The sequence below is a fragment of the Gracilinanus agilis genome, chromosome 1 (assembly GCF_016433145.1).
Source record: "Gracilinanus agilis isolate LMUSP501 chromosome 1, AgileGrace, whole genome shotgun sequence".
NCBI classification, from domain to species: Eukaryota; Metazoa; Chordata; class Mammalia; order Didelphimorphia; family Didelphidae; genus Gracilinanus; species Gracilinanus agilis.
Window position 1 is genome coordinate 96,991,693 of NC_058130.1, and position 25,140 is coordinate 97,016,832.

Genomic DNA, 25,140 nt, shown 5'->3' on the forward strand with positions numbered 1-25,140 from the left:
ACTTCCTCTCCCATCTCTCTACAATTCTCCGTGCCTGGAATGTGCTTCCTTAGAACCCCAGGTTTCCTTCAAGCTCAACTCAGGGACACACCTTGCACATGAAGTCTGTCTTGATTTCCCCTGGAGCTTCGAGTGCCTTCAAACCACCTTGAATCCATTTTCTATCTACCCATAAATGGGCACGTTATCTCCCTCCCAGGTCTTTCCCTCCCTTCCCCATTCCAAGTTATATTATAAGCCCCTTTCTTTGTCGGGATGGGACTCTTCAGCCTGAAGAGGTGTCCCTGGCTTCATGGCTCTTCTTCCATAGTTCCTACGTGAGCTGTGGGCTTCTAAATCCTACCAAGTGTAAATATGAGCTCATGAGCACGGTGTCATCCCTAGAGAGCTGGCCTCGGACAAAGAAAAATGACTGCTGAGACCTACTGACTACGACCCTGGGCAGTCACTTCGTCTCTCTGTGCCCCCAGGCAACTCTAATTCTGGAAGTTGTAAAACAGGTGCCCACCTCCACAGGTAGAAAGAAGGTCCTTACTGGAAGTTCCCTATAACACCCCCCATCTAATCTCCCTAAAATTTATATACACATGTGTATTTGTACATATATGCACACATGTATATGTGTATAAGAACCCAGGGCAGCACATTCTCTCATATGTGTGTGTACACACACACATACACATGTATATGTGAAAGAATATAAGACCGTAGAAACATAGATTTAGAGTTGAAAGGGATTTTAGAGTCCATCTAGTCCAATCCCAGGCAACTAGGGTGCCAGCCCTATAGTCAGGAGCCCCAAGCTCAAACCCAACCTCAGATACTGTGTGACCTTGGGCAAGTCACTTTACCTTGTTTCCCTTAGTTTCCTCATCTATCAAGTGAACTGGAGAAGGAAATGACAAACTATTCCAGTATCTTTGCCAAGAAAACACCAAATAGGGTCATGAAGAGTCAGACAGTTGAAATGAGGAAATATTGGGAATTAAAAAACAGTCCTTGTCCTCAAGGATCTTATGCCCTGGTAGGGGAGACAACATATAAAAGAATCGGGTATATGATATGATATAATATGAGACATATAAAGTAACCAGGTAACAGAGGGGAAGGCTCTAGGAGCACCTGGGTTTAAGTGTTAACTGAGAGTAGCGCTGCAGACAAATCAGTTCTCTGTCCAATTCAATTTTTCCATCTGAAAAGTGGGAATAAAACTTAAGTTGCCTAACTCAAAGAATTATTGTGAGAAGAGATTTTTGTAAATTATAGAAATAGGAGTCATCTATTATCTATTATCTGTCTATCCATCCATCCATCCACTTATTATTACTGTGTGTTTGTGTGAATGACACACCTTTGTGCCTTTAAGCAAGTCTTTTAACCACTCAGAGTTTTATTTATAAAACAAGCTGTTGGACCAGACAATCTGGTTGCTGACAGTGACTTGTCCTCTTATCTCAGGAGTCTCTGAATGTGCAGATGGCCTCCAGAGGCTCCCTTCCCCTCAGCTTCATCACCAATACCAAGGCCAAATTCCTCCCCTGTTCCTGTTCCCCATAACAACCCTGCTCCCCCCAGTTCCTCGCCTTGGGTCTCAGGTTCCAGCCTCTGTCCTCTGAGAGTTCTTGGGTTCTCATCTCATGCCTTTTCCTGGCAGCTCTTTGAAGGTGTGAGCAGCCTTCTGGACCACCTTGGCGTGTGGCAACATTTGACCAATGGTGCCGCTGACCTTCGGGAGATGGCCCAGATTGGGCTGCGCCTTGTTCTTGGCTACATGCTGTTGGAAGACACCCAGGTGAGTAGGGCCCAGGAACAGTAAGGGGAGGGAAGAAAAGGGGCCCCTGATCCGCCAAGCCTCCCCTGTTCCTAATTGTAGCTCTCTAGAGCCCTGTCCTTCCGTTATGGACAAGCAGGGCTCTGATCTTAAGAAGCCAAATTCCTCTGTCCTGCCTCTAGCTCCACTCCTTACTTGCTCATGACTTGTGTCAAGTTGATTTCCCTTTTGGGCCTCAGTTTCCCTATTTTTTCTTATAATAAAGATTAATTTTTTAAAAGGAAAAAGAGAGAAAAAATAAAAACTCAATAAAACATATTAATATATTTTTAAAAGTCAGATTTTATATGTGATTAGAACAAGAATTTAAAAGATGCTCATTCGAAGGGCAGGTGCTTGAGAGCTGACGATGGTCAGGAGAGCCCTCAGGGTCCCTTTTCATGTGTGGCCCTGCCTGTCCTTCCTTTCCCATCCCTCTGAATGGTCTCGTGCATCTGTCCCTAACCTGTACTCTTCCCCAGCTTCATGCCTTGGCCTACGTGAAGCTCCATGGTCTGCTGCAGACAGCGGTGCCACCGAGGCGGGAGGAAGCCTGCTATCTGTTGGCCAAGCTGGAGGCCCCCTTGGCCCGGGCACTGGAGGCAGAGTCTGAACGCTGCTCGTGGCTCGTGCCTCTGGTCCGGACCCTGCTGGACAGGGCCTACACAGCACTGGGCCTGCAGTGGGGGCTGCCCTCCCTACCACCCACCAATGGCAGCCCTACCTTTTATGAAGACTTCCAAGCTTTTTGCACTTCCCCAGAATGGCGCCTCTTCATTGACAAACAGGTACCTGCTGGACCTGGTCCCTGGGAATATAGAAGAAATAGAGCCTAGAGGAGGACAGAGCAGCCAGGGGCTGGGAAGAGGAGTGGGAATGGGGGAGTGGGCAGGGAGAGACAAAGTTGAGAGAGAGGCCTGAGGATAAAGGGTAGCTTGGTTTAGTGATAATGGAAAGAACGGAAGATTTGTGGAAGCTACGGCATCTGAATTTGAGTCCTAATTCTGCTACTGATTTCCTGAATGACCTTGGGCGAGTCACATACCCTCATTTGTGCCTCAGTTTCCCTCTCTGTCAAATGAAAGAATTGGACTAGATGATTTCCAAGATGCCTTCTGTTTCTAACATCATATTATTCTATGACCCTGGACAGGGAGAGGAGGTCTAGAGGGGACAATGAGTAGAAAAGGGGAGAATGTGAAGAGGATAGTTGGGGATGGGAGTGGGTAGACAGTGATGGAAGTCAGAGGAAAGAAGGAGAGGGGAGGCAGAGGGGTAGGAGAGAGAGCTGGGGGGAAGCTGAGCAAGTAGAGATAGTGTCCAGAGAAGGATAGACAGAGGGCATGGAGGAGGTCAAGAGAGTGGTCTAAAAATGGGGAGGAGGAGGAATCGGAGGGCTAGCTGGGTGCATTCCTACTTATCCGTCACTATGTCTTCCCTTGGACTAGGACACGTTGCCCCGGGCCGGGCAGTTCTGGACTCGTTCCTTTCAGCTCATGGCCCATTTCCCCCTCCCCAGGTACAGCCTGCCATGTCCCAGTTTGAGATGGACACTTACGCCAGGAGCCATGACCACATGTCCAGCTTTTGGAACTCCTGCTATGATGCATTGATGAGCAGCAGCCTTCGGAGAGATCGAGAGCGGACCGAGAGCCGGCACCTCTTCCAGGTTCCTGGGCATTGGCGAGGCTGGGAGGAGAGACTGGGGTGCCTGCCAGGCTGGGCAGGAGAATGCATGTCTAGAAGCCTCATAGTGGGCCCCCGCTGAGGACAAGCCTACTGATAATCAAGAGGATTCATGGGAAAATGTGCATTTAAAAAAAAACAACCTTCCCTTCTGTCTTAGAATCAATACTGTGTATTGGTGCCAAGGTTAGGCAATGGGGGTTAAGTGACTTACACAGGGTCACACAGCCAGGAAGTATCCTAGACCAGATGGAAACTGTGTATTTAAGAAGACACAAAGTTCAGAATATCGGTGATCGTCTCAGCGTACTCTGTCCTGATCTGACCGCACCTAGAATGTTACATTCATCCACGTGCCACTTTTTTTTTTTTAAAGGTAAACTGGGTTAAATGACTTGCCCAGGGTCACAGAGTTAGTAAGCGTCTGAGGCCAGATTTGAAATCAGGACACACTCTCTGCCTGTGCCGCCTCGCTGCCCCGATGCCACCTTCTGTGAGAGGCGCCGGCGAGCTAGAACACGTCTAGACAGCCGTGACTGATGTCAGACGGCGACATAGAAAGAACCCGTGTTGTTTTAGGCCTGTAATGAAGGAGGGGCTTTAGAGTTCTGCTCCCTCCCCAGAGAGGCAAACCAAGAGCAAAGGATAGAAGAGGCAGAGCGACTGATGGGGGCTCCACGGACGGAGCAACTGAGTCACGGCTGGAGACACCCCAAAGCAGAGAAGGCAGTCGGTCCCCCCCTCCCCGGAGGGAGCCCAAGTGGAGGCTTGGGGATAGCTGGCCAGGGAGGGGGCGGAACGTGGCCTGCCGGGGCATGGTTGGTACTGGGTGATGCCTGCACTTCTTCCAGGTGCTGAGCTTCTGGGACCCCCTTCTGGGTGTCGCCCCTATAAGGGATGATGATGATGATAATCGTAACAACTCATATTTATAATGTGCTTTAAAGTGTGCAAAGAACTTCCCCCAAGGGGAGGCACCATTATAGAAAAAGGAAGCCTGGCGTAATTGCGCCTGACAGCACTGTGGTACCTCAGGGTGAGCGAAGCACTTTAGGTGCATTATCTCATCTGACCCTCCAGTAAAACAGGCCAATGGAGGCAGCTGGGTGGCTCAGTGGATAGAGCACCAAGTCTAGACACAGAAGGACCTGGGTTCAAATTTGGCCTCAGACACTTCCTAGCTGTGTGACCCTGGGCAAGTCACTTAACCTAACCCTTTGCCTAGCTACCCTTCTGCCTTGGAACCAATACTTAGAATTGATTCTAAGTCAGAAGGTAAGGGTTTTAAGTATAACCGTGTACTCCACTAACAGGAATGGAATAGTCTTATTTAATACAAAAACTCTTGGCTCATTAAGGAGTCCTGGAGAGTGATAGAGCATCTGCCTTCAGATCACAGGATAGGGAGTTGGAGGGGACTTTAAGCTTCCATTCCAGGGCAGAAGTGCCATAAGGGGCTCAGCTTTTGGGATTAGGTGACTTGCTGGATTTGAACTCAAGACTTCCCCTCCCTAGACCCGGCTCTCAGCCCCCCCCCCCCCCCCCAGGGCGAGTTCTTTTGACTCTAAATCCAGGGCACCAGACACTGCACTGCCTGAAAAGGTAGGAGGCTGTGTCTGTGTGGGATGATAAGAAGGACCTAAGGTGAGGCAGAGCTGGCGGCCACATTCCCTGTAAAGAAAGGGAACAGGAAGGGAAATGGACCTGAGGAAAAAAGGGAAGTGCGCTGCCATTTATTGCCGGGTGCTGCCCGATTCCCAGGCCGCCCTCGGGCATCTTTTTCCCTCTTCCTTAACTGCAACTTACATGCGATGCCACCAGCCGGCGGCAGAGGGTAATGCACGGTCCTGCCAGGGCAGATGTTACCATTCAGGGCACACGTCTTGGGAGAGAGGAGAAGCAGCATGGCGGGCACTGGACTGGGCACGAAACAAGTCTGCTTCAGATCCCAGCCCTGCCACTGAGCGCTGGTGTGAGGGCAGCTGCACGGGGCGCCCCCCACACTGCCCCAAGTCTGCCTCTAAATGAATCATCCCGTGAACCTGTGATCCCTTTTGTCTTCTAATTCCTTTAAGCAACATGCCTTTTTTTCTTAAAATATTTATGTATTTATTTAAAGAGATTTCCCCATGGTTACATGATTTATATTCTCTCCCTCCCCTCTTCCTTCTCCCCAGCTGGAGCTGACAAGCAATTCCACTGGATTATACGTGTGTTTGGCATGTCTTTAAAGAGAGGTTTTCAGGGGCAGCCAAGGGGTCCAGTAGATAGAGTGCCAGGTCTGGAGAGGAGAGGTCCTGGCACATATCTCACCTAGTTGTGTGGCCCTGGATAAAAGTCACTCAGTCCTTATTCCTAGCCTTTCCTGTTCTTCTGCCTATGCCTTGGAACCAATCTATGCTATTGATTCTAAGATAGAAGGCAAGGATTTTTTTAAAAAGAGAAAGGGTTTTCTGTCTCTTTTCTCTTGCTTAAGTACCTGCCTCCCGGTGTTATCAAATGAAATAATATTTATAAAGTGCTTAGCGCAGAGCCAGGCACATAGTCAGCGCTTATTCCTTTCCCCTTTTCCCTTAAGCTTAACACAGGGATGACCCTGTCCTTGAAGCCTCCGGTTTTATTCCACTCTTGGCTCACTTGGCCTTTTGCCTAGTCTTTGAGCTGGTTTCAGAGGAGACATCTGCCAGCTTTTCATTTGTTTTTGTTTTTTTTATTGTTTTACTTTTGCATATTTATCCAACCCCAACCCCACCAAATGGAAATCCTCCTTTGCAACAAACAAATATAGTCCATAAAACAAATCAACACATTGGTCATGTTTCAAAATAGATGTCTCATTCTGAATATTAATCACCTCTCTGCCAAGAAGTGGGAAGCATGTTGTGTCAACAGTTTTTTTAAAGTCATAGAGGGTCATGGCTTTGATCAGAGTTCTGAAGTCTTTCAAAGTTGTTAATTGTGACTTTATTATGGCCATTTAAGAAACTATTCTATCCGTTCTGGGCATGTCACAAAGCACAATAATATTCTATCACGCTTGTATGCCACAATTTATTTATTTTTTTAAGGCTTCTTTTTTTTTAAATTTTATTTAATTGATTAAGAACATTTTTCCATGGTTCCATGATTCATATTCTTTCTCTCCCCTCCCAACCCCCTTCCAAAGCCCACGAACAATTCCACTGGATTTTATATGTGTCATTGATCAAGACCTATTTCCATATTATTATATTTACATTAGGGTGATTGTTTAGAGTCTAATCATATCCCCATTGACCCATGTGATCAAGCAGTTGTTTTTCTTCTGTGTTTCTGCTATCACAGTTCTTTCTCTGGATAGGGATAGTGTTCTTTTTCATAAATCCCTCAGAAATGTCCTGGGTCACTGCGTTGCTGCTAGTAGAGAAGTCCATTACATTCGATTGTACAACAGTGTATCAGTCTCTGTGTACAATGTTCTCCTGGTTCTGCTCCTTTCACTCTGTGTCAATTCCTGGATGTCATTTCAATTCACATGGAATTCCTCCAGTTCATTACTCCTTTTAGCACAATAGTATTCCATCAGCAGCAGATACCACAATTTGTTTAGCCATTCCCCAATCAAAGGACATTCTCTCATTTTCCAATTTTTTGCCACATAAACAACATGGCTATAAATATTTTGGTACAAGTCTTATTCCTTATTATCTCTTTGGGATATAAGCCCAGCAGTGATATGACTGGATCAAAGGGCAGTCAGTCTTTTATAGCCCTTTGAGCATAGTTCCAAATTGCCATCCAGAATGGTTGGATCAGTTCACAACCCCACCAGCAATGCATTAATGACCCAATTTTGCCACATCCCCTCCCAACATTTATCACTTTCCTTTGCTGTCATGTTAGCCAATCTGCTAGGTGTGAGGTGGTACCTTGTTCTGATTTGCATTTCTCTAATTATAAGAGATTTAGAATACTTTTTCATGTGCTTAGATAGTTTTGATTTCTTTATCTGAAAATTGCCTATTCATGTCCCTTGTCCATTTATCAATTGGGGAATGTATGCCACAGTTTATTAAACCATTCCTTAAACTATTCCCCTTAGTTTTAGGAACTTTAAAAAAAATACTGATGGACCCTTTCTCTCTTCCTCTGATCTCTTTGGAGTCTGTGACTAATAGGGATTGCCAGGTCAAAGGATTTACACAGTTTAATAACTTTTGGGGTATATGTAGTTCTAGATTGCTTTCCAGAATGCCCAATTTATAGCTCCAGTGCACAAAAGTGCATTAGTATGCCTACCCTCCGATATCTTCCCTCAAAATTGTAATTTTCTTTTTATTCATCGTCTTTGCCACTTTGATAGATGAGCCTCAGGGTTGTTTTAATTTGCACCTCCCTTCCTGCATGTGATCTGAGCCATTTTTACATGTGGTTGTTGATAGCTTGCTTTTTTTTTTAAACTACTCATTTAAACTACTCCAATATATCTATTGGAGAATACTTCTTTTCTTATATGTTTTTAATCCCTTTCCTGCATACCTTGGATATCTGACCTTTATCAGAAAAATTTTCTGCCAAGGTTTTTTCCTAGTTAACTATTACCCTTCTAATTCTACTACATTAATTTTGTTCATGTACTAAAGATACATTGGTTTTGTTTGTGCTTTAAAAAAATTTCATTAAACAAACCAGGACCTGGCATATAAAAGTCACTGTAAAATATTTATTCCTTTCCCCTCTGTGTAAAAGCTTTTCAATTTCATGTAATTAATATTTTATTTGTAGAAATAATTTTTATTTGATTTAATTTCCATATAATTAATATAATAATTAAATTTATCATTGAGAATTGCTACAAGAATTTGTCCCTTATCTAAAATGGAAAAAATACATGATCTGCTTTACTTCAGATTTTTTTTATTGTACAGTCCTTAGGTCATCATATGATATTTAAGTTATGTATCTATTTAGAATGGATTGTGGAATATGGTATAAAATATTAGTCTAAACCTAATTTCTGCCAGACTGCTTTTCAGTTTTCCCATCAATTCCCATCAAATAAAAGAGAGTTCTTTCCTAGGTTAATTTATATTTTTACTTTATTAAACCCTGGGTATTTGAGTTCTGCTGTTTTGGATTCTACTCTCTCTGATCTATTCTATTGATTACTTTTCTATTGTGTAACTAGTAATGAATGGTTTTGATGATTTTTGCTGTATTATATAGTTTTAGATCTTTTCACTTTTTTCCCCTTTATCTCCATTGATATGCTTGACCTTTGGTCCTTCCAAGTGAATTTTGATATTATTTTTAATTTTATAAATTTTCCTTTTGGTAGTTTGCTTGTCATGGCACCAAATAATTAAATTTAGGTAGTATAGTCATTTTTATCATAGTGATGCCATCAGTCATGATCAACTAATATCTTTCAAATTATTTAAGACTGCCTTTATTTTTATAAATAGTATTTTATAGTTGAAATCATATAATTCCTCTGTGTGGAATCCTAAATATTTTTTGTTTTCTGTAGTTATTTTGCATGGAATTTCTCTTTTTCTCTTTTCTTGCTGGGTATTATTGGTTATATATACATAAAGCCTGATGATTTATATGGGGTTATTTTATATTCTTCAACTTTGATGAAGTTGTTCCAATTAATAAATTAATTAATAAATCCTTCTTGATGAGACAGAAGTGACTTATCTAAAATCAGACAACTAATAAGGCCCCCTGACTTCAATTCACCCAGACCCTGATCTCTGAAAAATTTCTCCCTTTTTTTGGAGAGAGAACTCAACACATGTCATATAGTACCTGGTGACTTATCCTGTTATTAAACTGACTATCATAATATCAAATCAAATATCGTAGTAGGAGATTGGCAGGGCCATCAGGAAGGGGAAGAATCAGTGAACCAATGGGAAAAGCATTTATTAAGCCTTTACTGGGTCAGGCATTATGCTAAGCACTTTTGTGTGGCCTGGAGGTATCAAGGGAGGCTTCAAGGTGGCAGACAACAGGTAAGTAGGAGTAGGGAGGGCATTGAGGTGTTTCAGAAAGCACACTTTTTCTGGAGTTGGGTACCCAAGTTCAAATTCCATCTCTGCTCCTTCTTTTCTTTTTCCTAGAATTATTTTATTTTTTCCCAGCAATTTTAAACATTCATTTTCTCATATTTTGAGTGCCAAATTCTTTTCCTCCCTTCTCTGCCTCCTCCTTGAGGTAGTAAGCAACTTGTTATAGTTTATATCTGTACTAACATGTAATACATATTTCCATCTTTGTCATGTCTTGGAGGAATACACATATCACTAAAAATAGATAACTTTAGAAGAAAATAAAGTGAAAATGGTATGATTTGATCCTGTGTTGAGATTCCATCAGTTTTTTCTTTGGCAGTGGATGCCATTTTTCATCTTGAATCCCTTGAAGTTGGCTTAGATTTTTCTGTTGCTGAGAATAGTTGTCATTCATAGGTGATCATACAGTAGTACTGTTTCTATATACAATGTTCTGGTTGTGCTCACTTCGCTTTGCATCAGTTCATGTAGTTCTTTCCAGGGTTTTCTGAAATCATCCTGCCCATCATTTTTTATAGCATAATAATATTCCATCACCATCATATATCACAATTTGTTCAGCTGTTCCCCCAATTGATGGACATTCCCTCTATTTCCAATTCTTTGCCACCATTAAAAGAGCTGCTATATGGAGGGGGCAGCTGGGTAGCTCAGTGGAGTGAGAGTCAGGCCTAGAGACAGGAGGTCCTAGGTTCAAATCCGGCCTCAGACACTTCCCAGCTGTGTGACCCTGGGCAAGTCACTTGACCCCCCATTGCCTACCCTTACCACTCTTCCACCTATAAGTCAATACACAGAAGTTAAGGGTTAAAAAAAAAAAAAAAAGAGCTGCTATAAGTATTTTTGAACAAAGAGGTCCTCCCACCCCCCTTTTAAAAAATCTCGACTTAGTAGTAGTGTTTCTGGGTCCAAGGGTGTGCTCTTCTCCTTTTTATCTGTGTGGCCTTGGGCAATTCCCTTCCCAAATCAGGCTTAGCTTGAGACCCTCTCCTTCTAAATCAAGGGGTTGGAGTAGATAATTACTAAATTCTCTCTATTTCTGACATTCTCAATGACTCTGAACTGTATAGAATAATTGATAACTAGATATGCAAAGCCCTATTTGAGGATGAGGGTCCTTTGCCCGGAGGACCCTGGCCCTTGCTTTACCCAACCCGTTGTCTTCCCCTAGGAATTAGTGCTGGAACCAGTAATGAAGAGGGGACGATCAGAGGGAAAACGGTACAGCAGTGTACAAAAGCAGCTGGCCTCCCAGCAGGCCATAGCCTTGCTGCACTGGAAGGCCCTGGGCCGTTTGCTCACTGCACCCCGCTCTGCCTGGGCCCAGAGGTAAGGTTGTAGGGGATTAAGAGTTGGATTGGGGCTGGGCAGGCTGTTAAAGACCATATAGGAGTGGTTTAGAGAGAAGTGATGGGTTTGATTTAAAGGGCCCGGGAACTGGTGGCGATAGACATTGAACCTGAGGAACCTGGCTTCTCTCTCCCTGTGGTCCATCCCCTGCTTGATCCTTTGTGGCTCACTACCGACCCCTTATGCCAGGCATGCCATAATTCTTGCCACTGGAGAGGCTAAGTAGTGGATTGTTGGAGTTCTGAGGCTGTAGGCAGTTAAATGACCACACAATGTCTGGTACCAATATGGCAAGCACCAATATGGTGAACTGGCCCAGGTTGGAAATGTAGGTGGTCCAAGGTCCCATGCCAATTAGTAGCAAAATCTGGCTTGTGAGTGGCTGCTACACTTCCTGTGTGATGTAAGGAGACTTAGTTTCAAAAAAGGAAATTAAAAAAAACACAATACTACTGGCCCTTTGTCCCCTATTCTCACCTTTTTCTCTTCCTTTTTCTGTAGGAATCCTCCTCCTCCTCGATGGAAATTATCCAGTGCTGAGACTTACTCCCGAATGCGGCTGAAGTTGGTGCCCAATTATCACTTTGACCAGCACAGTGAGGCCAGTGCTCTTCGGGACAACCTTGGTAAGTGTGGGGCCGAAACTGAAATGTCTTCCAATCCTGTGGGGCCCATTTTAAGGAATGAGAGCATTGGATTCAGGAGGAGGAATGGAGGCGCTGTTGGGAGAACCAGGAATCAAGAGTTCTAATCTCCCTTCTTCCTCTCTCTCACCACTCTGGGGTCTCTTCCTCCTCAGGCAGAGAAAGAAACCAGACATTTCAGATTAAGGTTTCCTGCCCCAAACCATCCCTCTTTAGTCTTCTCCCTGGCTTTTAAAGCCCTTTGCAGGCTGAGCCCTTTCTGCCTTTCCAGACTTCTTATACTTGACTCCCCTCCACATACAGTGACCTTCTTGCTGTTCCTTGCCAACCCCGTGTCTTTTTACTGGATGTCTCCCATGCCTGGAAGGTTCTCAGCTCTCATCTCTGCCTCTTAGCTTCCCTGGCTTCCTTCAAGACAGCTCAAATTCCATCTTCTGTAGGTGGCCCTTTCCATTGCCCTCCTCCCTCCACTGCTAATGCCTTCTAAGCTTGCCTTCTCTCTACTCAGTGTGTATCTTGTCTAGTTGTTTGCATGTTGTTGTCCTCATTAGAACATAAGCCCTTTGAGGGCAGAGACCAAATTTGTCTTTGCCTTTCATTGCATCTTCACTGCTTGGCACAATGCCAGCCATATGGTAAGTGCTCAGTAAATATTTGTTGATTGACATGTGTTCACAGGTGCCACTGACCACCTGACACCCTCTACAGAGGATTCCTTGCCTCTGACTGTGGCCAAGGAGGCCAAGGTCAGCACTCTGCAGGAGGACCAACTAGGAGAGGAGGAGCTAACTGTACTGGACACAGCGTGAGCATGGGGACCCTAGTGGGCACAGACAAGAGAACCAAGACAGTCAAAGGGTGCAAGGAATCCAATTTAATTAAACTCCCCTTAATTAAAAAAGAGTTTTGTACCTAGATTTCTGTGCCAGGAACTAGGGGTGAGGAGAGAGGAGATGAATGTACTCCTTATTCTTGAGGAACACTCAGTGCTCCCTGGCGGTTGAAGGATGGGATGGGGCTGAGGGAAGAAAGAGAACAGAATAGTCAAGGATAATGCTCAAAGATTATCAAGGTTATGAGGGTCTCAAGGAAGAGTACAATGGGCAAGGTTCCCAGACATTCTGAGAAAAGAGTGCCTTCTTGGTGTCTAGTGTGTGCCAGGGTTAATGAAGGTGTAGCTGTTGCCTCAGCCCTCAGTAAGCATGACCTGGGGTCTTCCTAGAGCCTGACTTCCCTCACCTGTACTGATGCTCATCCCCCTTCCCTCAGCACGGAGTCCTCAGAGCCTGGCGGGCAACAGGAGAAGCTCGTGCTATGGGAAGATTGCCAACTCATCACAATTGTGGCTGTAATCCCAGGCCGCCTTGAGGTGACTACCCAGCACCTCTACTTCTATGACTGCAGTGTGGAAAAGGAAGAGACAGAAGAAGGTAACTATTAGGGGAGTCCTAGGCCCTAGGCAGGCCTGGAGCCACAAGCCCCCCATGCTTTAATCTCTGTTATTAGCCACTTTCTAGCTTTGCAACTTTGAACAAGTCCATTTCTCTGTGACTCAGTCTCCTTTTTCTGTAGCATGGTGACAACCATACATTCTTTGCCTACCTACAGGGCTGTTGTGGAATCAAATGAGAGAATGGAAGTAAAGCACTTCATAAATCTTAAGATTCTATAGAAATGTCCATTGTTGTTATCATTCTTCCTCTGATGTCCTGCTCCACTATCTTATCAGGGCATGGAGGTGTCCCTGAGTTTCTCCGAGCTATGCCTGGAGAGTAAAGTTCCAGCAAGTCCTACCAGATTGGTACAAGCTGGGACTAGTTAAATTAAAGTTCAAGCAACATTTATTAAATATCTCCAACATCTAAGACTTCATAATCATTGTTTAAGTACAGAGGTTACAATAAAAAAGACGCACTGCCACTCTTTGAGGTGCTAACGATCTAGCTAAGTTCAGAGAGGCTCACCATTAGGAGGTTTATTAAATGCTTATGATGTCTAAGGCTCTGTGTTGGAGTATTGCAATTAAAAAGAAAAAGATGCAGTACCTTTCCTCAAGGGGCTTATAATCTAGCTCAGTTCAGAGAGGCTCATTACTGGAAAGCTTATCACCAGGTCATGAATACCTTTGCCCCAGCAATTCATGAAGCCACTTTTCTTCAAGGTTAGAAGGCATGTCTCTGTTGACACAATGACATTTTTTTAAAAACAATAGTAGTAATATGATAATGCTCTACTTGACTCTGTTTGTTTTCTTTCAATTATTCCCAACCTCCCATGAATGTGTATAGGGGCATGAAAGGAGTGTTTTTTGAGAGGAATGAGGAGTCATAACAGTCTAGGGAACAGTGACTAGGTAATAACAGATTTGAGGCTGGCAGAAATGTGATGACAGTTCCTGGAAGCAGAGGGAAGATAGTGGGGAGAGGGATTGCCTGGGAGTAGAAAGGGGCTGTTCATTGGGTCAAGCGAAAGAAACCACCTCTGTCTGACAGGCATTGGGTATGATTTCCGGCGGCCACTCTCCCAACTCCGAGAAGTCCATCTGAGACGTTACAATCTCCGACGCTCAGCCCTGGAGCTCTTCTTCACTGACCAGGCCAACTACTTCCTTAACTTCCCTCGAAAGGTGGGAATTTGAAACTTCCCCAGGAACTTCCTATACCTCTAAGTCTAAACTCTCCCCTCACCCCTCCTGCCATAGTGTCATATTTTCTCTCTAGGAACCACTGAAAACCTTTTCTTAGACTTTCCCCCAAAGTGTGTGAATAGCCTATCCCAGTATTCTATCCTTCCTAGAACTTGGGAGCCCTCCTGTTCTTGGGGAAATCTATTGATTCTCTCTTTCTTGCAAGACTTTCTTCTTCTCAATTTCTTGTGTGACTTTACCCCCTTTGGGGGATGGTTCTGGATTTTGGCTGGAGCTGAGTTTTCCAACATTTGAGCTTGAGTCGATGTGCATGTTAGGGCAGGGGAGACTAGGGTCAGAGCTCCATGGCCTTGTGTGGTCCATCCTTTGACCAGATTGCCTCCCTCTAAGGTGCGGAACAAGGTATACTCATGCATTCTGGGACTTCGGCCCCCTAGCCAGGGCTATTATGGAAGCCACTCTCCACAGGAGATGCTTCGAGCTTCTGGCCTGACTCAGGTAAGCTATTCCTGTTCCTATTCCCACCCTACTCTGACTTCCTCATGCCTTGGTCTCCAAAGTATGGTATATAACAGAACAAACATTTCTTGAGCACTTTCTGTGCATAGAGAACGGTGTTGGGCACTGAATAAAGGCCTCAAGTTAAATAAGATGCAGCTTCTGTCCTGGAGCTCACAATTCAATGAGAGGAATGATACTCATACACAGATAACTAATTTGCAATATTATACCAAATATCACAAAACAATATCCTCTGTGAGACCTGAGGAAGGAGTTCATTACTGACCTGGAGTATCAAGGAGGAAGTGGTATTTGAATCGCCTGTTCAGGAAAGTCAGAGTTAAAGAGGAGGGCATTTCTATCATAGGGAAAATGAAAGTGTAGGCATGAAAGTGGGAGAATACAGAAAGAGGAATGAAAGAACTTTAGGATTGGGTTGGATTTCTGGCTTTGCCATTTACTAACTAGATGACTTTGAACAATTCATTTATCCTCTCTGAGTTTCACCTTTCCCATATGATGGACTAGATGGTCTGTAAGATTCTACAATCTTTGTCATCTTCTACCACAAGGAAGGTTCAACTGGTCCCTTCTCCCTTTCCCTCTCTGCTCTCTAGGACTTCTCTAAATTGAATGTTGCATAGACTGAAGAGCTCAGATCAGAGAATCAAATGGGGGCCCCAACAGCATGGGTATTGTGCCCACTCTTCCTGTTTTTTCCTCCCCAGAAATGGGTCCACCGAGAGATTTCCAACTTTGAGTATCTGATGCAGCTCAACACCATTGCAGGGCGAACCTACAATGACCTATCCCAATACCCTGTGGTAAGCCTCCAACCCTTACTTTCTCTCTTCTTTAACTCTTATGTCTGCTCAATCAGGGTCTTCCTGTACCTTGTTCACTCTCTTTGTTTACCACTGGTCTTCTCCCAAATCCTTGGCCTCCAAATGAACCATGATTTCCTTATTCTAGTCCCACACCTTCCCCAGACACACACCATCAACATTCCTCCTCTGCCCACAAGCAACTTTACTCTCCTAAGAATCTCTTCTGGTTTTTTCCCCCTCTGGCCTTGTCTTTATCCCCATCTGTTTGATCCCTAGTTTCCACCTTTTTCTTTTAGGGTTCAGTGCTTCCCCATCCTTTTTCTGACTGTATTCACTATTCTCATTCTCCATCAACTTTCCCTCATATCCATCTCCCCCAGTTCCCCTGGATCCTACAGGATTATACATCTGAGACTCTGGACCTGAATGACCCATCCGTCTTCCGGGACCTGTCCAAGCCCATTGGAGTGGTGAACTCCAAACACGCACAGCTTGTTCGAGAAAAGTGAGCCACATTTGAATTCCATGGGCAAGGGGCAGATTCCAGTCCCAGGATGGAGAGGCAGGAGAGTAGGCTTCCTGCTAAACTCCCTACTCCTTGATCTTTCTCAGGTATGAGAGCTTCGAGGACCCCACAGGCACCACCGACAAGTTCCATTATGGCACCCACTACTCCAACGCAGCAGGTGTCATGCACTACCTCATCCGTATGGAGCCATTTACCTCCCTGCACATCCAGCTGCAGAGTGGCCGGTATGGGGCAAGTCATGGACACCCATGTTTCAGGCTTCTTTCTGAAAGTCAAACTTGGGGGTTTCATTCACTTAGAATACATTTTTTGAGTCTATAGAGTCTACAAGGTCCTATGTTTGGTATTCAGGATATTGTAGTAAAGCAACATAGTAGAGGAAAGAGTCCTGATTTGAAGCAAAAAATCTGGCTCTTTGTGATCTTGGGTAATTCCTCCAGCTTTCTGGGTCTCAGCTTATTCATCTGTAAAACAAAAAGGTTGAATCAGATGATGTCCAAGGCCACTTCTAAATCTTGTGGTCCTAAGTTATCTGACCTTGGTACCAAATATCTAAGGGTCCAATGGAGTGATAGCTATGTACACAGATAATGATGCACAGGAGAAGGACCAAGGACAAAGGAGGAGTCCAGGAAGAATGTCATATAATATCCAAAGAGGGAGAGGTCATGTTTACCTAGCCATGTCAGGGGATGTTTTTGTGGAGGTCGGGACTTGAAGGAAGGGAAGGACTTCATCTGATGGAGATGGGAATCCATTCCAGGACTGGAGAAATGTGAGTCAGAGCATGGAGACAACAGGGGGATGGGTTGGCAATGGAGAATGGAATGCAGTTTGGACAGAGCACAGTCAGCATAGACCTTAATATGCAAGAACTTAAATATGAAAGTGAGCAAAAGGGAGGATCAAGTGAATAATATATTGGACCCTTGGCTTGGTAGCCTATAATTCCTGCTACTGGGAGAGGGTGAGGCTGGTAGATCCTTTGCAATCACGAATTCTGAGCTGCAGTAGGACCAAAGCTCATCATGTATCTACAACAAATTCTACCCTAATACAGCAATCCCCTGGGAGTAGGAATCCAACATGCCTAGTAAGAAGGAGCGAGCTGGTTCTGCTCAGAAACAGAATAAGTCAAAGTTGCTGTACCAATCTCTAAAGAGATCAAGCCTGTGAATGGAAAGGTAGGGAGACCTAGTTTAAAAAAAAAAGATAAAGAAAAATATATTGGAAAACAAGATCCAGAATTAAGAAATAAAAGAAGTCAAGGTCTTGTACATCACCCAGAAGTCTAATCAATACATTATAAATACTTTCTTTGAGAATAGTACTAGCCATAGCAAACAAAATATCACATAAAATGAAAATTACCATATTTTAACAGACAGGAAATGATGAGTCTCCAACATGAAATTCATTCCAGAATTGACTGTGTGTTTACATGCAGTCAAACCATCAATTATGAAAAGTAAGGTCAAAATCACCACTAAATTAGAAGAATAGACACAAGAAAGACCAACTACATGCAATTATTACAGACATACTTATGACAACTTCAGCCCAAGTTATTTTAAATGAGATCTGAAAAATGGGAAATGGATAAAGGTAAAAACATTGACTCTGACTATCATCATATTTTAGAGAAATTTAACTACTTTAAAATATCTTAAAAGGATCCCTGGAACTATGTCAGACATCAAATACTTGAACTTCCTGCCAATAAAAGAGACATGGCAGCCAAAGGTAGTATCACTTTAAAGGTTAAGCTCATCTTTAAAACATTATGGAAGAAGAGAGCAGGAGGTTGCCTCCCAATATAGAGAAGAGGAAAAAAAGATGCGGAAAGCTTGGTATGTAATCTAATAAATCCAATTCATATTAAGATTATTTAAAGATGAAAATGAAAGGAAGACAATAAATAGTCAGAAAATGAAACACATCTCCTAGTATTTCTGTAGTAATTTGTTCTTTCATTGGTGGTACTTGAACCACAGCACCTAATGTCCAAGAAATGGCATGTAGGAGGATGAAATTAGGAAGATGTGATAGACATAAGCAAATGCACACAGAAGAAATCTTTGCTTATGTCTCAAAGAAGGAAAGAAATGAAAATGGGAAAGTTGTGGACAATATTATGACCTAAACAGGGGGGGTAGCCAGACTATGAATCTCTATGAATACTTCTGCATTTCTGTGAAATCTTTAGGAGAATAGTGTATGTAACTTGTCAAAGGTAGACTCGATGAAAATGTGAGAAGGGAATAGGCAGGCTTCATGGATGATTTATGTGCAGCAGACAGCACTTTCATAGTAACACTGTGGACTGAAAGGTTTAAAGAATTCAGCACTCCACTGCATCCATTGTTGATTTAAAAAAAAAAAAAGCATTTAAAGCTGGAGGGAAAGATATTGCCTTAAAAAGTTTGTCCTCCAATAAAATGTTTCTCATGTATATGTTAAGATTTTTGGAGATTCCTTGATAGAACTGCTGAGAGCTGTTTCTGAATCCTCTGATTATCACTAACAGCTGACATAAATCAGGGAAACGAATGACCGCTTAAAGGATTCTTCTTAGAGAATGTTCAGAGTCCAAATGCAAAGAACCATTTTCTCCAAACAGCAAGGTTTTTCAGGTGTTCCTATTTGTAGATGACTTTGTGTTTATTGCTTCAAGCCAAAAAATACAACAGAGGCTCTTCAGTATGAGATTCATGGCCACTCAACAGGGATCAGATTGGGAAAAAATAAGTGAATGACATAGAGTGCCAGGCTTAAGAGTCAGAAAGTCCTGGGTTCAAATTTGACCTCAGACATTTCCCAACTGTATGATCCTGGGCAAGTCACTTAACTCCAATTGCTTGGGCCTTGCCCTTCTGTCATAGATTTGTTACTAAGACAGAAAGTAAGGGTTTAAAAAAAAAATTTATAGTCCTAACCCCTACAGGTACTGACTATAGACAGAAGGTCCACAATTAGGACTGCCTCACCAGGAGACAAAGAATCCAACCAAGGGGCAGTTAGGTGGCTCAATGGGTAAAGAGCCAGGCCTAGAGATGGAAGGTCCTGGGTTCAAATCTAACCTCAGACACTTCCTAGTTGTGTGACTCTGGGCAAGTCATTTAACCCCCATTGCCTCGCTCTTGCTATTAGTCTTGGAACTAAAACACAGTATGGATTCTAAGATGGAAAGTAAAGATTAAAAAAAAAAAAAAAGGATCCAGCCATCTTCATTTCAGGAAATTCAAAACATGTAATGCCTCTAGCTCTCAGCACTGTGCAGAGCTAAGATGTTGAACACATGCTGAGTGAATATTTTCATTGTATTTTGGTCTTTTTTTTTTTTTTTTTTTTTTTTTTCATGATTCAGTCCTCAGAGACCGGACTTTCCAAATTTCACTCCCCACCTATGAAGGGGACTGTCATGGTCCTGGGTTCTCTCTATGCCTCCCTCTGTCTGGCACCATCATGTCTTTCTACTCTTCTTGGCACGTCTGGTGTTTCCGTGTCTCACAGGACTCAATTTTTCCATTTCTCCAAATCAATCCATGTTTCTCATTTGTTTGTACCCTCGGGCAGATGTGTGTCTCACAGGAATCTGCCCTTTCCATGGGGCATGCCCAGAGTTCTGAGCTTTCTGGCTTTTGTAAGCCTCAGGCCTGGGAGGGACATCAGAGTTCATTTGGCCCGACTTTCCTTTTTCCCTTGAGGAAGCGAGCCCCCGGCTGTCTCCTGGCCACCCAGATAGTCAAGTGGAAAAGCTGGGGTTGGAGTCTCGGTCCTCTTACACCGGCTTCAGTCCTTTCTGGGTCCCGTCTCCCCATGCCCCTGGGTTTGCCCTGACCCCGGCACCCCCAGGCACCTCACAGAGTTCTCTCTTCTTCCCTCTAGATTTGACTGCTCAGATCGGCAGTTTCACTCTGTGGCAGCTGCCTGGCAGGCCCGCCTGGAGAGTCCGGCTGATGTCAAGGAGCTTATTCCTGAGTTCTTCTACTTTCCAGACTTCCTAGAAAACCAGAATGGTGAGGGAGACCAGGGAGGCCCTGGAAGATGGGAACAATTAAACACAGACTAGAAAAGAGAATGGAACTGGGGCGGGAAACAGGAACATTATTGGAGAGACACCAGGATTGGGGAGGGGAAGAGAGCGATGCTGTGGGGTGGCAGAGACATAGGCCTGGGGAGCCAGGAGGGGAGTGGGGATCGGGGGACAGGAGAAGGAGGTGAGGGATCTACATCCAAGGAGGAGGAGAGGTAAGGGAGGGGTATGGAAGGATGGGAATGTCCAGGGGGCAAAGGAGGGGACCTGAGCCAAGACCCTCACTTGCCTTCTGTCCCTTCCAGGGTTTGATCTGGGTAGCCTTCAACTGACCAACGAGAGGGTGGGTGACGTGGTGCTGCCCCGATGGGCCCGGTCCCGGGAAGATTTTATTCATCAGCACCGAAAAGCCTTGGTAGGTGGGCACTGTCTGTGCAAAAGTACAGAATTCTGGGAAATGATGAAGGCTGGGATAGGGATGGGGTTAAAGGAAGGGAGATGAGCCAGAGGAGAGTTTGGCCAGCCATTCATCCAGCTTAGGCCTCCCCTTCATCCAATCCTCAATTCCATTTGGCTCTACCCTGAGTCCCACCCCCCAACCCTTTCCTCTTTATACCATGGAGGGCAGGAGCGGGGAGGCGACTGTGTGATGACCCCCAAGGCCCTCCCCACCTCTCCCCCCAGGAATCGGAGCACGTGTCTGCCCACCTCCATGAATGGATCGACCTCATCTTTGGCTGCAAGCAGCGTGGGCCTGCTGCCGTGGAAGCCCTCAATGTCTTCTACTACTGTACCTACGAGGGTGAGGCAGGACCTAGCTTGTCTGGGGGTGAAGGGCAGGGCTGGGAGTGCCCCGGGATGGCCAGATCTCTGGATTGGGAAGGGGAGGACCCGAGGTCTCCATCCCAGCTTTGCTGCTCACAATTCTGTGACTTTGGGCAAGTCCCAGAGCCCTCTGGGCCCCAGCGGGTGGGTCTGGGCTCCTCCTAGGACAGGGGAGCTCAGCTTCTGCTCTAGCCATCCTGCAGTAGGGGAGGCTGCCTGGCATGCGAGAAAGAACGCTGGCTCTGGAGTCAGGAAACCTGGATTCACATCCCGGCTCTGACCCGAGCTGTCAGTGGGACCTTGTGCTGGTTCTAAGTTTAGTAAGAGTTCAGAAGAGGGGGCGACATGGCTGTGCACTGAGGTGGTCAGGGAGGATTTGAGCTATCCCTCGAAGGTTGAGCCTTTGATCAGGCAGAAGGGAAGGTCAGCAGTGGATTCCACAATTTTTTCATTACTCAGAGCTCACAGTCCTATAGTTTGTAGTGATTTCACAATTTTTATAAATTCTGTAATTTTAGGGGGGGAAATCAGGACATTTGCTCTTCTTCAATATGGAGATGCTTCTATTCTCCACAATCTCTTTCACCTTTTTAAAGGTTTCCATTAGCTAATTAGTTCATTTTTAGCATTAATTTTTTTATTTTAAAGTTTTTATTTAATTAATTAATTTAGAGCATTTTCCCATGGTTATAGGATTCATTTTCTATCCCTCCCCTCTTCCCACCCCCTCATAGCTGACACACAATTCCACTGGGTTTTACATGTGTCTTTGATCAAGACCTATTTCCTTATTATTGATATTTGCGCTAGAGTGCTCATTTTGAGTCAATATCCCTAATCATATCCCCATCAACCCATGTGATCAGGCAGTTGTTTTTCTTCTGTGTTTCTACTCCCACCTTTCTTCCTCTGGATGTGGATAGCATTCTTTCTCATGGGTCCCTCATAGTTGTCCTGGATCATTGCATTGTTTAGCATTAATTTTAAAAATATTTGAATTCCGAATTTGTTCACAGTTTTTCAAAGGTTGCTGACAGCGGGTGGGCAAATGCATTAGTGAGGGGATATGATTCGTTTTGGCATGGTGACTTGAACTTACCAGATCCAGCCAGGAACTTTCTCACCACTTATCTTGGGTTTCAGCTCCTTCTTCACTATTTTTATTCTGTCTTTTCCATACCAGTGATTGTTCTCTTTGGGAAAGAAATCAGAAAAAAGTTTGGCAGTCTGTTGGCTATTATCAGTCATCCTGTGAAACCACAGCAGTGGTCTCTCACCCTTCCTTGATACTTCTCCCCCAGTACAACTGCGAGATCCTCAGTGACTTCCTTAGCTTTCCTAGGCAGACTGAGTCATTTTGAGTATTAATGCTTCTCTCTTTATTCTTAGAGAAGTAATAGAATGCCAAACTTTTGTATTCATCCTCTATTACTTAACCTGCCATCTTCTTTAGATATCTTTCTTTAAATTTTAAATCTTTATCTTCTATCTTAGAGTTAATACTAGGTATCCTTCCATTTCCAGTTCTTTACCACTACAAAAGATCTGCTATATATTTTTGCAAAACCCTTACTGCCTATCTTAGAATCATTCCTATGTATTAGTTCTAAGGCGGAAGAGTGGCAAAGGCTAGGCAATGGGATTTAAGTGATTTGCTCAGGATCACACAGCCAGGAAATTTCTGAGGCCAGATTTGAATCCAGGATCTCCCATCTCTAGTCCTGGCTCCCAATTCACTGAGTCACCCAGCTTCCTCCTATCTTATATATCTTTTTCCTAGAAATTGTTACTCTGGAGAGCCCTTGTAGGATTAGGTTTAGGGACCTACAAGGAGATATATTGCCAGAGGAGGGGAATCATCTCAATCCTGACATTCTTACCATAAACAAAGCTAGTAAACAAGAAGGAAGGTCCAGCTAAATGGGAGGATGCTTCTCTTTGGAGAGGCAGCTAGATTGACAGGATAGGTTTCATTGTGCGTCCAAGGAAATTGAGAAACATTTCATTCTCCAATTAGTCATCTTGTGCTGCAGGACTGCAAAAAGAATATCTGTTTATATATCAACATTTGTTGCAGAGGATGAGAAGGTAGAGAAAGTCAGTAAAGCACTTCAATAAGACCCTTCAAATTACATGAACATATAACTTTATACTTGAATTTAAAAAATTTTTTAATTTTAAAAATTTTTCTTTATTTTATTCTAATAACAAATCCACACACAAGTTTTCCAAAGTTACATGATTCTTGTTGTCTCCCTCCACTCTTCCCTCCCCACTCCTGGAGCTGATGAATAATTCCACTGGGTTAAATACCTATTATTACTCAAAACCTGTTTCTATATTATTCATTTTCATAACAGAGTAATCTTATATAATTTAAAATTTTTTACTAATTAATTACATGCAATAATAAATTTCCATACAAGTTTTCCTAAATTATATGATGAACTTATCTCCCTCCCTCCCTTTTCCTTCCCTCTCCCAGTGCTGGCAGGCGATTCGATCCAAGTTATATGTGTATTAGCTATACTTGGAAATTTCCAATTCAAAGGTGGGCATAGAAACAGATGGCACACTCAAAAGTATGTTGGAAAATGCAGATCAGGAGTAAGAAATGAGCCAAGTCAAAGGCTTGTAGACCGTATAGATATCACAGATAGACATCAGGAGGAAAAAAAAAATGAAGTTAGCTATTTTAACTGACAGGAAACTAATGGTTCCTGACAGGCCATGAGCTTGTTATTCATTTAATTTGAAGCCATGGCTCAGAAATGGAAATCCATTCTTCAGATACCATTTTCTTTCTTTTTCCTTTTCAAAATCCTTACCTTCTGTCTTAGGATCAAAAGTAAGTGTTGGTTCCAAGGCAGAAGAGCAGGAAGGGCTAGGCATCTGGGATTAAGGGACTTATCACACAGCTAGACAGATGCCATTTTCTTAATCAGCTTTTCAACTTGGCCTTTCTTGTTTTGAGTGCTTTGCCTTAATGGGCAGAAGTGCCAAGGCAGCATCTGTGCCTCTGGGGCAGTCCTTGCTGAAGACTTTCCTAACTTTAGCATTCTAGATTCTTTCTGGCAGCCTCATCCATGTCCGTTTGAATCACCAGAAATGAGGAGCAGTCACCAAGTAGCCTTGCTGGCATAATGGAAAGAGCACAGGATTTAGAGTCAGAGAACCTGGATTTGGATTTTGCCTCTGTCACTCCTCTGTGCACTTGGTTCTTTCTCTACTATATTCGTTTTGTGGCGTTATTTTAATATTGGTTGGAGAGGATTCTCATGATGACTCTGAGCTTCTCTGTTTTACTCCACCATTTTCTCCTCTGTGTACTTGGACAAGTTGGTTTGCCTCTCTGGGCCTCAGTTTCCTCATATATAAAATGAAAAGGTTGGACTCGAGGGCCTCTAACATCTCTTCTAGCCCTAAATCTATCAACTTCTGATTTTTAATTTTGCAAACCTCGGGAGCTTCTCCATCCCACCATCTATATGTTCAGAGAAGACAAGAGGCTTCTCCCTGTAGTTCCACAAGGCCTTTGCTATTCTCTCCTCTGAGAGCAGCTGTTGATCCCTTCATTGATCCTGAGGACAAGCAGCTCCTTCCTCTTTAGAGCTCTGGTGCCCTTTTCTTGGGGAAGGGCCTCCATGTATACCACTTAGGTCCAGGTGGACTTAGTGGTGGACTTAGGTCTTTCTTCATCTCTGGGTCATACTTTAAGACTCTTCAGTCTCTTTACCCAAGACAGGGTTCTCCTCTGCTTCTAAAAATCCTTTCTCTTCTTTGTTTTCACAGTGGAGTTCTTCCTTTTTTCCTTTTTTTAAAGTAAAGAGCCCAGGATTCCCAGGTAGTCTCCCATCCAAGCACTAATCGGGCCTGACCCTGCTAAGCTTCCGAGATCAGATGAAATTGGGCATGTTCATACTAAGTATTAGTTCCAAGGTACAAGAGTGATAATGACCAGGCAATAGGGGTTAAATGATTTGTCCAGGGTCGCATAGCTAGGAAATGTTTGAGGCCAGATTTGAAGCCAGGACCTCCTATCTCTGGACCTGGCTCTCAATACACTCAACCATCTAGCTTCTCCAACCCATTTTTTTAGAGGAATATTTTATTCTCTTACAAGGAGAATAGAGAGATATTATTTAATCTCTTTCCCCTTCTCTCTCTCTCTCTCTCTCTCTCTCTCTCTCTCTCTCTCTCTCTCTCTCTCTCTCTCTCTCTCTCTC

At 43.8% G+C, this 25,140-nt stretch overlaps 1 protein-coding gene across 1 annotated transcript in view; it reads left to right on the forward strand.

Annotated features, from left to right (window-relative positions):
* NBEAL2 (neurobeachin like 2) overlaps positions 1–21,079 on the forward strand; it is a 96,495-nt gene extending 75,416 nt beyond the window's left edge. The window contains exons 31-45 of the mRNA XM_044677074.1: positions 1,655–1,792; positions 2,293–2,598; positions 3,330–3,479; positions 10,727–10,884; positions 11,407–11,531; positions 12,228–12,354; positions 12,819–12,979; positions 14,042–14,175; positions 14,587–14,694; positions 15,426–15,521; positions 15,905–16,029; positions 16,137–16,277; positions 19,942–20,072; positions 20,395–20,504; positions 20,774–21,079. Of these exons, the coding sequence (XP_044533009.1) occupies positions 1,655–1,792; positions 2,293–2,598; positions 3,330–3,479; positions 10,727–10,884; positions 11,407–11,531; positions 12,228–12,354; positions 12,819–12,979; positions 14,042–14,175; positions 14,587–14,694; positions 15,426–15,521; positions 15,905–16,029; positions 16,137–16,277; positions 19,942–20,072; positions 20,395–20,504; positions 20,774–21,079 (2,316 nt within the window). The remainder of the gene's footprint in view (positions 1–1,654; positions 1,793–2,292; positions 2,599–3,329; positions 3,480–10,726; positions 10,885–11,406; positions 11,532–12,227; positions 12,355–12,818; positions 12,980–14,041; positions 14,176–14,586; positions 14,695–15,425; positions 15,522–15,904; positions 16,030–16,136; positions 16,278–19,941; positions 20,073–20,394; positions 20,505–20,773) is intronic.
* Positions 21,080–25,140: the final 4,061 nt, after the last annotated feature.